Raw genomic sequence first — 16,875 nt, 5'->3', positions numbered from 1 at the left:
TATGACTAAAAGTTAAAACTACCAGAGACAAAAGGGCAGCCCTTGTTTCTTTAATTGCATTATTCCTTTACATTCAAAAGCTTTTTTGCCTTTATGTTTATGTTAGTTAGCTCTTAGTATTTATTAGTATAAAACTACTTATAATATCTAATTTAGACTTTTTATAACTTTTTAATGTAGTATTTTTTATTATTTTTGAGAAAAAATTTACTATCAAAAGAAACCAAGACACCCCTTGACAATCAAGTGAGATACAATTAAAGCCCACTGAGAAAATTACTAAGAAAATCATACAAAAAAACCAGCATTTCAACAATCACAAATTCTTACAGTACTTTCTAAACCTACAAAGCACACCCTTCACTTTCCTAACCTACACATCACACCCATCACTTTCTTAACCAACACATTACACCCTTCACTTTCTAAACCTACATACTACACCCATTACTTTCAAACCAACATTACTTTCTTTTCCATTTCCATTTTGTTTCTGTTGCTAACAACCTTAATACCTTCAGAAGCGCCGGTCGGGGACCCAGTGTGGCGCTTTTGGGCTAAAATGGGTCGACACGACCCTAGAGTCCAAAAGTTCCATTATAGGCGTGAAACTAACACACCTCGGGACTTTGTATTGATTTATGGACGCCCCTCGTGATATTGCATAATCCATTAACTCCTCAAAAGTCCCATTCTTCACAACCCGAATCTCCAAAGGCCCAATAGAATTATCCGCAACCCGACTCTGTCTATAGACCGAATTCAAGGCCTCCTCCATAGCCAAACAACACTGATCCAAAACCTCTGAGCCCGGCCCGTGGCCCGGGTCTTTCACCAACAACTCCCAATAAATAATATAGTGGCCCGGGATGGTTTTCGTGTCCCCGTAGCTCGTATACTCCACAACCGCGGTGTTGAATTCTTTCAAAAGCTCGGACGCCTTGTCAATAGCGTTTTGCAACTCGGTTTCGTCGGTTTTATCCGCATCGATGCTTAGTAAAACATTCTTTCTTCTAATGAACTTGAACTGCGGGGCGGAGTTGTGGAAGCCCGTGACCCGAAGAATGTCCCCAACCCGATAACGACAGAGGCCCGAGTAAGTTGAAATCACGAGTTCATACTCCTTACCGAGCTCAAGGTCAGCAAGGTCAACGAGTTGAGGGAGTGAGTCATCTGACTTAGAGCCCGAGTTGACTGAGTCATGTGGGATGAACTCAAAGTAACCCATGTTTGGCATAATGGTGTATGAAACCTCACACGGTTTAACCATAGGGGTTAAATTTAACCCAAAGTAACACTCTGAGGAAGCATACATTGTACACGTTTGAGGCAAATTACCACTGTAAAAATCTAGAATCGGAATGTACTGAGCCATTGCACCCGTCACGATGACGTCAAGGTACTTGGTATTGGGCCAAATCCGGGTTATAATCCCTTCCCATTTCTCTTCACAACATTGACCCCTAATGAACCGGGCCAGGTCCGGGTCGGGCTTCAGAATCTTCGACATGACAGCTTTGATATCCGGGTCGGTAATTTTAGGGTTCAAGATACCGGTTTCGATATCATGGGCTAGTTGTTTCCAGTTTAATGTGAGGAATTTGATGGCCCGAACTAGGCCCGAAGCGAAAACAGCCCCACAACGGAGGACTTGGTTGTGGTAAATTAGGCCACACAGCATTTGGGAATACATGCTTTGGAAGGAATCGACACATAGGATGGTTTCGTTAGGGCTCGTGTAGACATTGTATGGGTCGTAGGGTCGGGTTTTGAATTGTTGGCTTTTGTAGTAACTGGTCAAAACGGGTCGGGCTACTAGCCCGCTTGGGGTTTTGGTTTCGGCTTTGATGAAAAGGAAGTAGAGTCCCTTTCCTTTGTCCAGACCGGGCACATACCTACACCAACAAATAATAAAATCACATATCTACTTTTGCTCACGTAGTGATTTAAAAAAAAACTAGAAAAGTGCCCGCGCGATGCAGCGGGAAACTGGAAACACATACTTTGATAATCATGTAACAAATGTTTGGGTGTTCATTATTTCGTTTAAAACTGTGAGATCATTCACCAGTTTGGTTTCATGGTTGAAACCGGAGGTGGCCGTACATATTGAAATGTTAATTATTTACTTATTTAGTATTAGTATAATATATATTAGACATAGTTAAAATATAGTTAACCACGGTTTTATTTAATATGAGCAAACTCGTCTATTACAACTTTAATTTATCTAAATTTCCAGTGGTTTTTTTTTTATAATTTTTGTTCTCGTTATTATTTCACCTTTTATTTATTCTAATAATGTTTATTATTTATATGACCAAAATTATATTTGTTCATAGTATGATTCTCTTAATAATGTATTAGTTTGAAGTGAAGGTATATGCAGATTAATAATTCTTGTTTTAAAATTTTAAACTCAATTTTTTTTTATCAAAGTACAAACTAAATCAGAACCTAATCGTTGGTAATGGTTCGGTTTAGTTGGGTTTTATTTAGAAACAGTTTAGTTTTGGTTTTTGACGACAAAAAAAACGTGTAAAATGGACTCATTGTTTAATTAAAAAACCATCAAAAGCAAACCGGGCACACTTTTGCATAATTTTTTTTACTTCGAAAACTATAACAATATGATAATCAAATTAAAGATAATAAAATGCTCGTTTTTACGATGCCATTTATTTTAAAAAATATTAACGTACGAAAAAGTTATGACCGTTTAAAAACCGTGGGGTAGTTGGATTAAAAATGAAAATAAAATAATATATATGTAAAAGACCATGGATCAATTGTGTAATTTTAAGGGATGAAACTTATAATTATTTTGAAGACATTGCATATACACGTGAGATTTGATGGTACAATAACATTTATGCCCCTTATTAATGTTGTACCTCATGCATATTCGGTTGTAAATTACTTAAACAAAATGTTTTAATTTTATTGATATATTATATATAATATAGATATATAATATCTCTACATGTATATTATTATTCATAGAATATTTAAAGCTTACAATAGTAAAAAAAAGAAAGGAAAAGCAGTTATAAATATGCAAGTATAGAACTAAAGAAGCCATGTGAAATATTTAACTTATTGTAACATGCCTCAAACCTTGTCATAGAGGTGTGTAAGCTACTCAGAAGAATGATTACATGTGACGTTCTCTTTTTTATCTCTTAGTTACAATTCGTTACAAAAATTAATAGTACTATAATAAATATTCATATCTGGGCTATCAAAAAGTTTGATAATTTTGGCACTCACTTATTTTTCAAGCATTTGATCTACTCTGACAAACTATTTCGTCTTATATGTGACAAAAAGGCCTTGACCAACTAACAAATGACTTAATACTCTTCAATTATATACCAAAATCAAACACAATAACATCTTTTTAAAAGTTTATGAGACCTAGTCTAGTCAACCATAACAGTTAATTACGCATACAATATATAAATATTACACACTATTCTGCAAATTAATTTATTAAATCCCTAAACCACCCGTAGACATTATAAAAAAGAAAATAATTAACTAGAAAGACTAAAATAACGTACAGGTTCATGACAGGCATGAGCAGACTATACAGTTTTTGCCTGCGGTCCATTTCTGCAGCAATTGTTGGCATCAGCTTTCTTTCCCCAGCAGATGTCCCAGAACTGCAATACAAATATATTATTATTATTATTATTATTATTATTATTATTATTATTATTATTATTATTATTATTGTTAATTTATTAGCAAACCAATCAAATATTTTTTATAAAACTTATGATATAATATTTTATAAAAAAGTGCACGGGCTAACCTTGTTAGAAATTCAGAAATGGGGTGAGACGACAGGATAGGAGACCGATCTCCATTAGCAATACGTTGGATGTACGGCTGGAGATCCTCGTATGACACGACCGGAACCTTTGACTTGAAGGTTTCCCGGTCGGTGGCGCCTCCGAGGTTGCATTTTTTAAGGTACTCGGTTTCAGCATTTTGTGTCAAAATTTCACACAAAACATTCTCTTGTACGGAGTCACAGTTTTTAGTCATCTCTTCAATAAACTGAAGGGCCTTCGCGTCTTTCTCCGTCGCCGGAGGCCCTAGCGGCGATGACGTCACTGAATCAACAGCCATTGTATTGTTCAAAAGAGTGTGTGTGTTTATATGTGTGTGTTTTTGGTGTGTTGGTGGATATGAAATGTGGTGGTATATATAAGGGTGGTTGTTTTGTTTGATATGCCACGTCAGACGCCATGTCAGAGTGCAATGGGAATAAATTGTTTTATCCGGGGGACAGGTGGGACCGGACACGTCACGATGTAGGGAAGAGGGGTGGCAAAGTGGGGACCAGGGTATGGACACGTCAGTGGGGGCTAGTAAGGAGATTTGTCTGGTTACCGGAGTAAATGGCTTTTTATGGTGAGGTTGTTCTGCCGGAAAACGACGGCGTGCCGGCGAAATGGCATATCTCTGACGGCTCATTCAACAAGGAAACAACTCTTAGGTTTTTATAATACAAAAACATTTAATGTATGTAATACTTGTGGGAACAAACAAGGGTTGGTAGTTTACTAATCTTACAACATGACCTAACATTTTAGTAGTGTGTCTCACTAATTTTTCTTGTTTTTTTGTTATGTGTCAATGTTTTTAACTTTTTATGCTATTATATATCACATTTTGATCTCATTTTAGTAAATCTTTTTATATCTATGTTTTCTTTTTTAAAATGTTCAAATTATATTTGTCACATCGTAGTTTTCGGTGTACTCGTTGTGTTGTTTCACCCGAAGGCTATATTTGTTCCTAGTTCTTCGACTTGTATCAAATGGGTTAGTTGGCTACCTTTAAAGGTGTATTGCTTTTCTTGGAGGATCTTACAAGATAGAATTCGTCTTGCCTATAACTTGTTCATGAATAGGGTGCGGCTAAATTCAATTACATGTTATTTATGTTCATTTTATATCCGAAAACTGTTGTTCACTGTTATTTGGATTGTCCTTTTTGCCAAATAGGTTTGGAATATGACGTTGATATGGTGCGCTTGGGATTTCACAGATTTATCTTCGCTTAGGCAATTGGTTACTGTTGCTGAAGATAGGCTGTCAAAAACAAAAAAAGTCTAAACAAAAACATCATATTATTGAAAACATGGCTCATTGTGCCTTTTAATGCTCGTGCCCCTCTTCTATACGTATCGATGCTTTCAACTACGCTACACGTATTATTTACAGGTTACCCTCAAATAATTTGGACAACAAGCAACCTTTAGTTGTCAAACAGTCAAGCATGCCTTCCCTTATTTGCGAGACTACACCTGAATTTGCATCTCGAAGTATGCAATGCTTATTTTTCATCTATACCACTCAATATAAAAGGCAACCGCTGTTTGGTTCCATCAAAGTCACATATTTATATTACAAGGCATGCAATTTGATGAATCTTCATTATAGTTTTCAAGCACTTCATTTAGTAGACCTTGCATCCTTGTTTATATCCATTATCGATGAGGCTCCCAGATCCGCTATACAAACATCCATAATTGGCTCTATGAACTTATCCATTCCTTGTTCTTCCTCAACAAGCTATGCTACTTGTGTAATCGATCTCATTTGCAGATTTCCCACTGAAGGAGGATCGATCAGATACCGTTTGATCATATGCAACTAACTCCTCATACACAACATCCTGTTCATTGCCTACATCTTCAATACATCCCACGTTTACTAGGGCACGCGATGGTATTTTTAAGCCTCGTCACATAGCTGATTTTGCTTTATCTGCACATAAGGATCCCAATGGCTTTTAATTTGTCGAAAAAAATTCACAATTGTTGTTAACTGTGAATGTGAGGAACTGCTGGCACTACGAATAATGATACTTGGGTTCTAGTTCCTCATCATCCATCCTTTTAGGCTTGTGAAAATCCTTCCCCAAACCCCAACCAAAAACACACGCCATAATAAGTGGTCGTCATTCCCATGTTCATGATTACCACATAGATTTTTTTACCTCCAATTGCATACAGTCTAAGAAATTAGAGAAGAGTAGGATATTAGATTGAGGTGATATTATAATCTAAAGTGACTGATATTATCTTTTTGTTTACTTTAGGTTTCCTACAAACATAACAGCCTAAATGTACAAAAACTATAGCCAAGTATACAGCTTATATACATACAAACTCACACCAATAACTTCTATAACAAGAAGCACCGAAATCAAACGGGTGTCCGACTTAGATGATGAAATCAAAAGGCTTTTGGTAGTATCACCAAGATATCAGTGGATACCCATATGACCTCTAACCATATCCCAAAATCCAAATCATATGGTAACCTTTTGTTATGTGAATACAAGCCACAATGTATATGTAATATGCTACTATCCGTCAACTGGTTAAAGACTTTTTTCTCCATGTCACATATATTAAACCTCAAAAATACAAACAAACACTAATCAACTAAAGCAAAACAAATGAACATACTCAATCCAACAACCCGGCATGAAGCGCGAGCTTACTCACCAATTAATATTGAACCTCATTTGGAAACAATTTGTTTCCAAATTTGGTGAAGTTGGTCCCAATTCCATTGACCGTTAAGTAATGTCAATGTGTGTATACAATGATATTTCTTTTTAACTAAATGGCTTTGAGTCTTGATTGGAGTCTCGTGATAGACAGATGTTAGATTTAGTTTTAAAATTTTTAGCGTAGCTAGTCCATGTATTTTTCATACAAACTTTTATTTGAACGGCAAATTTCTTTAAATTTTTGTCGTCTATAGGACTTGAACTCAAGACATTTCAACCTAAGATGTATTAAGATTTAAGACGTTGTCTTTATCAATGAACCACCAACCCATTAACTTTTGATTATCAAACTTGACAAACAAAAAGTTCTTTAAACATTCAAAACCGAAAAATAAAAACATTAGTGTATTGATAGAAAATCATCACCATTTATTAACATTATTTAAATTTTAAAAAGATGTCACATTCTTATATTTATATAATAATATCGCATGTAAATCATTCATACATTAAAAAAACAGTGTGTTTTAACTTACTCTCATATATTTTAGATAATATATATTTTAATATCAATTTTGGAACAATGTCAGAGTAGTTAAAGTAGAGAGAATATAATTTCATAGCCTATACATTATTTTAAGTAATTACCATCTACTTGCTGCTATAGAACCCATAAGAAATGATTTAAATGAATTAATTTATATATATATTTGTGCTATATATGAAAATTAAAATAAAAAATGATAACATATACTTTTTAAAATTACGTTGGAAAAATATGCAAAAAATAAAGATAGCTTTAACTTAAGAATACAGTAAATTAAAGTTAAAAATGGACATGAAGTGATTGACAATGTGAAATTAACAAGATTATCATAAACAAAGCTTGCTTAGTGCCATATTTAGTTAATTAATAATATATTTCTGATTATGGCAATTTAGCGTTCACGTGGCCATCTTCGTGTTGTCATATCTATGTAGTTATAATTCTTATTTTATATATTGTTAACTATTTTCTGACAGTTTTTTTATTAATTGTTCCGTTTCTATCCCTATGTCATTTTGTTTATGTTCTTGTCCACTGTTGAATAGACTTGTTAGTTTTCAATGTAGTTTTACTTGTGTTGGACTTAATTTCCGTCTTTGAGTCAATGAGGCGGGTTTGGCCGACTCATCGAGCCTATGATGAGTTCGTGTCTTATTTATCAAGTTGAGCACGTAACTTGATTTACATGGAATAAATTACTTGGTGAACAAGTCGAGCCAATGACTTGGACAACAAGGAATTTATTTATTAATTATTATTTAGATTTGTTTTTACCAATTAGTATTTGAATATGATTATGGTATTTGTATTCTAGTCTAGTTGGGTTTTGAAATCTAAATTAGTATAATAACCCGAGCTTGTGGGTTATATCATTAAGAGTTTTATGTATTGTAATTTTTCAAGCTAATGAAAGTTACAAAGATCGAGCTTATGATCTAAATTTCGTTTTTGTGTTTATCGATCCTAGTAACCAAACTTCAATTGGTATCAGAGCGAACAACAATCTTTCTTGATCTTCTTTTGTTCCCGAATCAAAATACGAGCACATCGTTCAAATCAAAACCATGGTCTAAACATAACTTGTTTAACCCGTATAAATTTAAGTCCCGAACAACTTTTCAGAACTGAACTCGCTTGAAGAAAACAAACTTTGAATTAAACTGTCTTGTTCAACCCAAATCGATGTTTCAACACGAAGCCTAACCTTGTACAAGCGATTACTTGATCTAATCGAACCAACATTTTTGATGATCCAAAAATACTTTTAACTCAAGATGGTGAACTGACGAGTTATGTCAAGGCATCTGAAGTTAAAGAAAGGGAAAAGCTACTTGGAATAGAGAATCTAGACAAAAGAGATATGCTCGGAGTTGAAGATCCACCTATTTTCAAGTCGGAAATTAGGGGGGTGATTGTTGGACTTAATTTCCGTCCTCGAGTCAATAATGCGGGTTTGGCCGACTCATCGAGCCCATGATGAGTTCGTGTCTTGTTTATCAATTTGAGCACGTAAATTGATTTACATGGAATAAATTACTTGGTGAACAAGTCGAGCCAATGACTTGGACGACAAGGAATTTATTTATTAATTATTATTTAGATTTGTTTTTACCAATTAGTATTTGAATATGATTATGGTATTTGTATTCTAGTCTAGTTGGGTTTTGAAATCTAAATTAGTATATATACCCGAGCTTGTGGGTTATATCATTAAGAGTTTTATGCATTGTAATTTTTCGAGCTAATGAAAGTTACAAAGATCGAGCTTATGATCTAAATTTCGTTTTTGTGTTTATCGATCCTGGTAACCAAACTTCAACTTGTCATCTTAGATGTTTATTTAATTTGATTATTATCTATATATGAGTGTTAGTTTTCAATGTAGTTTTACTTCGGTATCATTATGTATTTGTAAATGTAGACCATTGATATAGCGCAATCTATATATTTAAGATAAAATTAACAACAAAAAACAATATGATTGAGAATCGTTTATTAGAAACCTAATCGATGTTCTGTTGGAGTCTGATTTCGCATAAATTAAAGTGGGGGATTGTGGTAGACTGGTAGTATCGCTGGGGCCTGATTGTTTTCCATTCGGTTTCATCAAATGATATCGGGACGATTAAGCTGCAATATCTTGTTAACTTTTGGAAGATTGGTCTTTGGGTAATTTGCAAAAATTGTGACGGTTCTTAAATGCTTTTATATAGCTTATGGTCTCGAGCTAAATTTCATAAATTCAATTCATATGGGGTTGAAGTGAATTACCCAAGGATCGAATATTTTGCTAAGGGGTGGGATGGAACTCTGGAAACCTCTCAACTCCATGATTTAGAGATGGCTTTGACTAACGTTAATATAAGTGTTTCAGAAGAATAAATGGGTAATGAGATTTAGATTTAGAATATGAGTTTTCGATCAACTATGTTGGAAACAATATTAAACGTATTTATCTTTAGAATGGCTTTATGCTACGAGGTGGAACAAAATTACCTCGAAGAAGGTTACTACTATTCAATTTGTGTTGCATTTTAAATTTAAGATGGTATCGGTTGCTGGTACAATATTAATGTTCTGGTTTCAAGCTATCATTCGTTTACTTGTTGGTTAGACACAACTAATTATTCTAAACCAAAGAAGATTGTTGTTAAAGCCATTTTTTACAGCATTTTGGTTATTTGAAGGGCTCGGAATAAAGAGATTTTTGGGCGTCACGCCATCATGGTGATAGTAAGGTAACTTTTATTGATTCCACTATTTCAATTTCTTATTTGTGATGTTCTAGTCTTTCTAGTAAAGTTAAAAGTTTATTGGATCAAGTGTTATTCACTCCTTTACATGGATTTTTTGGGTTCTTTTTTCAATGTCAGTATTTGCTAGCCGGGGTTGTGTTTATATTAAGCTTGCCTTATAAAAAATTATCGTTTACTTTCTTGTTACGTGTGTTGTCAAAGGTAAAAAGAAAAAAAAGAAAAGAGGGTATTTATTTACGTGCACAAAAGCTTGAGGGACAAAATATTGTTTTTTTTTATTTGAAGAATTGTGGCCACTATCGTGCTGCCAGCACCCTTTAAATTATATTAAACATCTTAGATTTTACTAATTTTCAATATTATGTTGGTTTGGATTTTGTATTATTTTATTAAACAATTTGAGTAAAATTATTAATCATGATCAATTACATCCAAAACTTTAAAGCCGTGTGTGTTTGTTTCCTTCGTTCCAAATGTATCGTGCTGTTCAAACAATATAACAGGAAATTGGACTCTCACGATACTAGCTTATTTAATAATTAATATAGTTTTAAAAAGTTAGAACCACATAGAAACACATAAATAGTGATTTGTAAAACAAAAAAACTATATATTTGTCCTCTCTTATATATTTTTTATAAAAGTTGAACAATGCATATATATGTTTGGGCACGGAAATTTGACACTGTGGATACGTTATCCTGACATATGTTCTTGGATCAGTTATCCTTAGACAGATCCTGTCAGGATCAGTGGTCCTCAGTACTTGATATTATTAACAACTGTTTCTTGTGTGTAGGTTGTTATTTAATAAGTATAACGGCTTCAAGACTTATTCCACCGGATATCTCGTTATTGAACTTGTCAAACACGTGGTCAAATGGTTGTAACACGTTTAGTGGGAGAAGTGGCGGATTTATAGGACTTCTTGTTGAGTAACAAATAACTGAGTGCTGAGGATATGTTATTCTTGAAGAAATGTCTGGATCAATTATCCTTCTGAAGAGTTCCAGAGCTATGCCAGGATCAAGGATCCTCAGCAATTGGTGTTGTTAACGGTTGTTTCTTATATGAAGGTTGATATTTATCAATTGCAACGGCTCAAGGATGTGGTCTACCTAATATTATGCTACAAGGCACCTCCAGCACGTCGTCAATAGTGAAGACTAAGCTAGTGGGAGTAGTGCCATAAAAATAGGAGTTAGTTAGCATTTATTTTTATTTATATTGAGATTATGATCAAAGTTAGGTCATTATACACTCATTAGCTGCAGACATTTCACAATACTCTGTCAAGAACTCTCTCTAGCAGTTCATACACACACACACACACACTTAGATATTCTTTGTAATCTTTGATCATATCTCCACCTTTGTAATACCTTTTTATCAATATACTTGACGGTGATAGTTTTCACCGTCCGGGGGTTTTTTGTGCCGGAGATTACTATAATCACGTACTATCCGACCAAAGGTTACCTCGTTGATCCTTGACCAAAGTGATTCGACCAAAGATTATCTTGTTAATCCTTGACCGAAGTCATTTTATCAAAGATTGCCTTGTTAAGTTTTGACCGAAGTAAGATTATCGTAATTAAGGGCTTTTTCCCTCGTGATCAAATCACGGTGTTCATCTCTATTTCATTCATATAATCGCTGCTATCATTTTAGCACTAAACCTCACTTTTACGAATTTGGATACTTGATCCTTAGCAGAATTTTGTCCAGAATAATTTGACGCCCACCGTGGGCAATTGGTGCTATAATCCATATTACTCCTATCAATTTTCTATTTTTTCATACCCATATCACTATCAATGACCTCTCAATCAACCTCTGCTTCGTCAACCATGCCATCATCGGTTTCTCTCTCATCAAGGACCTTGCCACCAATGCCTCCGCCAATCACGGGAGCACAACGAACTGCTGCTGCTGGAAACAAGACTTAGCTACCAGTCTTCCAAAGCTCAAAAACCGCTGCTACCGCGCCGGTGGTTAATACTAACAATGATGTTTCATCTATGTTTTCGCAGGTTAAAGCATATATGGAGCAGCAGAACAAGACCAACCAGAGGATCCTTCGTGAGATAGAAGATCTCAAGAAGACTAAGAGGCCAGCGGAGGATCACACTCCTCTGATGCCCAAGATGTTGGATTTCACCAGTCCAGGATCCATGGCTCAGTTCTCACAAGGATCATCTATCCTTCAACAGGGGTCCATGGGTCCACAGACTCAAGGATCCTCACTGTTTCATCCAAGATCATCTATCCTTCAGTTGGGGTCCATGGGTCCACAGGCTTAGGGATCCTCACTGTTTCAGTCATCATCATCTATCCTTCACCAGGGGTCCATGGGTCAACCAGCTCAAGGATCCTCAACTTTTCTGCAAGGATCATCTATCCTTCACCAGGGGTCCATGGGTCAACCAGCTAAAGGATCCTCAACTTTTCAGCAAGGATCATCAATCCTTCACCAGGGGTCCATGGTTCAACCAGCTTAAGGACCCTCAACTTTTCAGCAAGGATCATCTATCCTTCACCAGGGGTCCATGGTTCAACCAGCTCAAGGACCCTCAACTTTTCAGCAAGGATCATCTGTCATTCACCAGGGGTCCATGGTTCAACCAGCTCAAGGGTCCTCAACCTTTCAACAATGACCATTGATCCTTCAACCAGGATCCTCCGGAACATATCTTCAAGGATCCTACAACTTCCAGCCTCAAGGATCCTTCTATCAGGGTCAAGGATCCTTAGGAGTTCAACATCAACGGTCTTCAGAAGTCCATGAAGGAGATATAATCCCCATGCAGACCACAGCTTCTGGTGGACCAACGCCTGTAGCAGACGCTTCTTACATCAGCCACTCTTCTGGAATGTCGACGTTCACGCAACAAAGAGGTAACTTGTATGATCCTATATCCTTAGATGCTAACCGTGGTTCCATGCAGGATGCATATATCAACCAAGATATGGCTAAGGAACTACAGAAACTCAAGGATATGATATCCAGTGTACTAGAGGGGATCCGTCCAATTGCTGAGATACCAGAAGGAAGCCACAAACTGTCTAGATTTGCTCCACCAATCTATGATGCGGAGATCCCAAAACGCTTTCGAACCCCCAACATGAAAGTGTACGATGGTACCACTGATCCTGAAGAGTATGTAGCCCAATACAGGGAAATAATGGAGATCAATCCGATTCCTGAGAGACTCAAGGAGGCTTGTCTGTGCAAGGGTTTCGGATCCACACTAATAGGATCTGCATTAAAATGGCTGCTAAGTCTTCCTCCCTTTTCTGTTATTTCTTTCTCACATTTAGTTAACTTGTTCAACAGCCAATTTTCTTGCAGTAAGAAATTTGAGAAGTTAACTAGTGACTTATATAGAATTGTCCAACCCAATGATGAATCCCTTAGGGATTTTGTCATGAAGTTTGGCAGGGAGGCCCTAGATATCCCTAATCTTGAAATGGCTACGGCTGTAGAAGCCTTCAAGATGGAACTAAATAGAGGATCCCCCTTTTATGATGATCTTGTGATGACTCCTTGCAGGTCTCTAGATGAAGTCAGAAACAGGGCACTTAGATTCATACAGTTGGAAGATGACAAGAGGATACAGGATCATTTGGGGGGCTCAAACGAAGCAAGAATCCCCTGACTAGAATAAAGGATCCTCGTACAGAAACAACCACTCAAAGCCTTAAAGGATTACTTATCCTCTGCACCTGCTCTGATGAAGCCTGTGGATGGAGAATCCTTGTATCTGTACCTAGCTGTTTCAGGAAATGCCGTAAGTGCCGTCCTTGTGAAGGATCACGAAGATGAACAACACCCCGTCTATTATGTAAGTGAAATTCTTTTAAATGCGGAAGCCAGGTATTCTCATTTAGAAAAATTAATTCTTCCACTTATTATGGCTTCTACTAAATTGAGACATTACTTTGAGACTCATACCATTATTTTGAGAACTAACTATCTTGTTAAGATTGTTCTTAGAAAGCCAAAATTATCAGGTAGAATAGCCAAGTGGGCTGTGAAACTGAGTGCTTATGATATTCGGTACGAGCCAAGAACAACCATCAAGTCACAAGCATTAGCAGACTTTGTGGCTGATTTCAGCAGTGATTGTCACACTCCGACCAAAGGCGGTAGAACATGCCGAGGTGTAACGATTGCCCATAAGCGCATGACACTATTTAAAGCGACAATATTTAACAAACTCATTTCATTTCACAACATCGAAAATGTCACATAACCAAATATTCATAAGTTAAATACAACAAAATATAGCAAACTATAGCAAATCAAATATTGTTCATTTTTGCTAATATCCTAACGGTATTTGTGTCATTTTCTTCACCGAACTCCATAATCAACCTAGATGCAACCTGTAACATTTCATAAAATAAAGTTGTCAACACAAAGGTTGGTGAGCAATTCATAAGTTTTAACAATAGATATATAGTATGAAAAGCCACAAAACTAGTATACAAAACCATAAATAATAGCTATAAACTTGGATAAATTGACAATCGCTAATAGAATTACGTTAGCGCCACCTAGCTACAAGGGATTGCCAAGTAGTCTAGGATTTAATAGAATATCGTTAATTGAATTACGTTAACGACACCTTGCTACAAGGGGATGCCAAGTAGTCTAGAATTTATAGATTCCACCAACCGAAAGCGATAAACACATAGGCATATAAGCATAGAACACCAAATCGAGCAATTATTCAAGTAAAGTATACAACAACGTTTGTGGTTTAAGACTCAAGTATAAATCATTTGATTTGAATAAGTATGAAATGTCACCCCAAAACAAAAGATAGAAAACGGGGTATGAAGTTACTCACGTTCAAGTATAAAACTTGATCGGTAAAAGATGAATAACCGGATGGATGAAGTTTAACGAGCAAGGCCTAAATGACAATAAAATCTTGGATTTAGAATGGTTATCTTGAAGATCTTTAAATAAAATAATTGTTGCAAAAAGTAAACAATTAAAGTTCAAGGTTTAAACTGTAACTATTTAAGAATTTATAATAACAATCATTTAAAAATGTAAGTTTGCTCGAAACCGGGTTAAAGTATCTAACCTTAATATTTACTTAACCAATGTTAAGTAATAAGGTGGGAAAAATGCTAAAATGCAAGTTCCTTTGGGACAAAAATACTAAAACGGGTTTTTAACGAGTGTTCGGGTTGTCGATTCGGGTCTTGACAAATGGTCAAACCCAAAGTCAACTTTCCAACATATTAATTTTTATGAGATAACTCATTAAAATATACTAACACTTAACCAAGTATGTAGATCTATTGTTTAGAACTAACAACGCACGTTAAGCGAGTGTTCGGTTTTGTCGGTACAAACTATGTGATGAGATCAAGTTGGATCCAACAATTCCAAGTACTTAAGAAAATAATTAAAATCAGTTTGTAAACTATTTTTAAAGAAATATACAAGTCTTGATAGCTAAAAACACACTTGTGTGTCTTAAGCGAGTAAAAGTCGGTATAGTTCGGTTTGGTTCGGTCTCCATCTCACAAATAGTTCATAGATGGTTTCTACATGCCCAAATATCATAGAACTTGTATATTGGTTTATAAATGAAGAAAACTTAAATTTTACAACTAAAAAGTTAACTACAAGTCTTTTAAGCAAAAGTTTCGGTTTAGTTCGGTTTCCATCTCTCAACGAGTTCATAGATGAATTCCATATGCTTAATATCAAAGAACTTGTAAAAATGATTTTTGAAACTCAAATCTAGCAATAAACATGTTTAAACAACTATTTTAACAAAACTAGTAAACAAAAGTTCGGTTTCCGGTTTGGACTAGTTTCGGTTAAACCGAGGTTAGTGTTATACAAGCCCACACCATGGAACTTGTAAATAAGATGAACAAACTAAAAATGGTTAGAATTTAGTCATAAGTGATATGTATAATAAGTTATGTGTGTGTAAATATATATCAAGAACACGAAGTCCTACATGAAGCCTTGCCTTATGACATTCGAAACTTAACCAACCGGAGTCGGTGAAGTAACAAATAAAGGAAACAAGGGGTGTGTATTATATATATGTTGTACCACCATATTCAAGTGTTAGTAATATTAGATGAACAAGTTAAAATGAAAGACTATAGTTAGTTGACCTTAAGAAATCAAAATAACAAAATGTTGAAGATGAATACTTGGATTTGAGAGAGATTTGGAGAAGATGAACAACCAAAATGGTGTATAGAGCCTTGATTTTATAATGGTAAGAGTATGGTTCATACAAATAGGGTAAAGATGCATGTGATGGTTGAAATGGTCAAACAAGTTTTTGGTAAATGGCAATAATAGTCCCCAAAGTTTGGTTTAAGTCATTTTGAGGAGTTTTAAGGACCAAAAAGAATGTTTTCAAGACCCAACAAGTGTAAAACAATATTTTAACATAAAATCCATCATTTTGATTTTATCATAAGCTTTGGTTTACAAAATGGGTCAGTTTACATGATAAACGAATACAAACGAGACCTGAAATTGTCGAATGTCACTTTATCCCCTACTTTAGGAAATTTCGTCCTGAAATTAATATGGCGATGATGATGCAAACAAGTGTGGATACTTCTCCTTCATTGTGTCTTCTCGTTCCCAAGTGAACTCCGCGCCACGCCGTGATTCCCATCGAACTTTGACTAACCGAATACGATTACGCTTGGATTTCTTCTCGCTGAGATCCATTATCTCAACGGGTCGTTCAACCATGATCATCGAATCATCGACATGTACTTCGTCGAGAGGTATATGGAGATTACCCTCGGCTAAGCACTTCTTAATATTTGATACATGAAAAGTCGGATGAACACCGACAAGTTCTTCCGGTTGTTCGAGTCGATAAGCCACCTTCCCAACACGTTCAAGGATTTTAAAATTACCAACGGAACGAGGAGCTAGTTTACCCTTCTTTCCAAAACGGACTACCCCCTTTCAAGGAGATACTTTTAAAAGGACAATATCGTCAACATTAAATTCGATAGGTTTTTGCC

The 16,875-nt window shown here is 35.6% G+C and overlaps 1 protein-coding gene across 1 annotated transcript; it reads right to left on the bottom strand.

The window, feature by feature from the left end:
• Positions 1–262: 262 nt before the first annotated feature.
• LOC143542570 (putative indole-3-acetic acid-amido synthetase GH3.1) lies at positions 263–4,467 on the bottom strand. Its single transcript, XM_077035125.1, has 3 exons — positions 3,818–4,467; positions 3,564–3,665; positions 263–1,895 (listed from the first exon to the last, which is right to left on the bottom strand). The coding sequence occupies exons 1-3, from the start codon at positions 4,135–4,137 to the stop codon at positions 518–520; spliced, it is 1,800 nt and encodes a 599-aa protein (XP_076891240.1). The 5' UTR covers positions 4,138–4,467; the 3' UTR covers positions 263–517.
• Between the last annotated feature and the right edge of the window lie 12,408 nt (positions 4,468–16,875).

This window comes from Bidens hawaiensis, unplaced genomic scaffold, assembly GCF_021521415.1.
Source record: "Bidens hawaiensis isolate Kalapana, Puna unplaced genomic scaffold, B.hawaiensis_p1.1 tig00012904_1, whole genome shotgun sequence".
In the NCBI taxonomy this organism is placed as follows: Eukaryota; Viridiplantae; Streptophyta; class Magnoliopsida; order Asterales; family Asteraceae; genus Bidens; species Bidens hawaiensis.
Note: the sequence above shows the minus strand (reverse complement) of the source record. Positions and strands in the feature narration are given on the sequence as shown.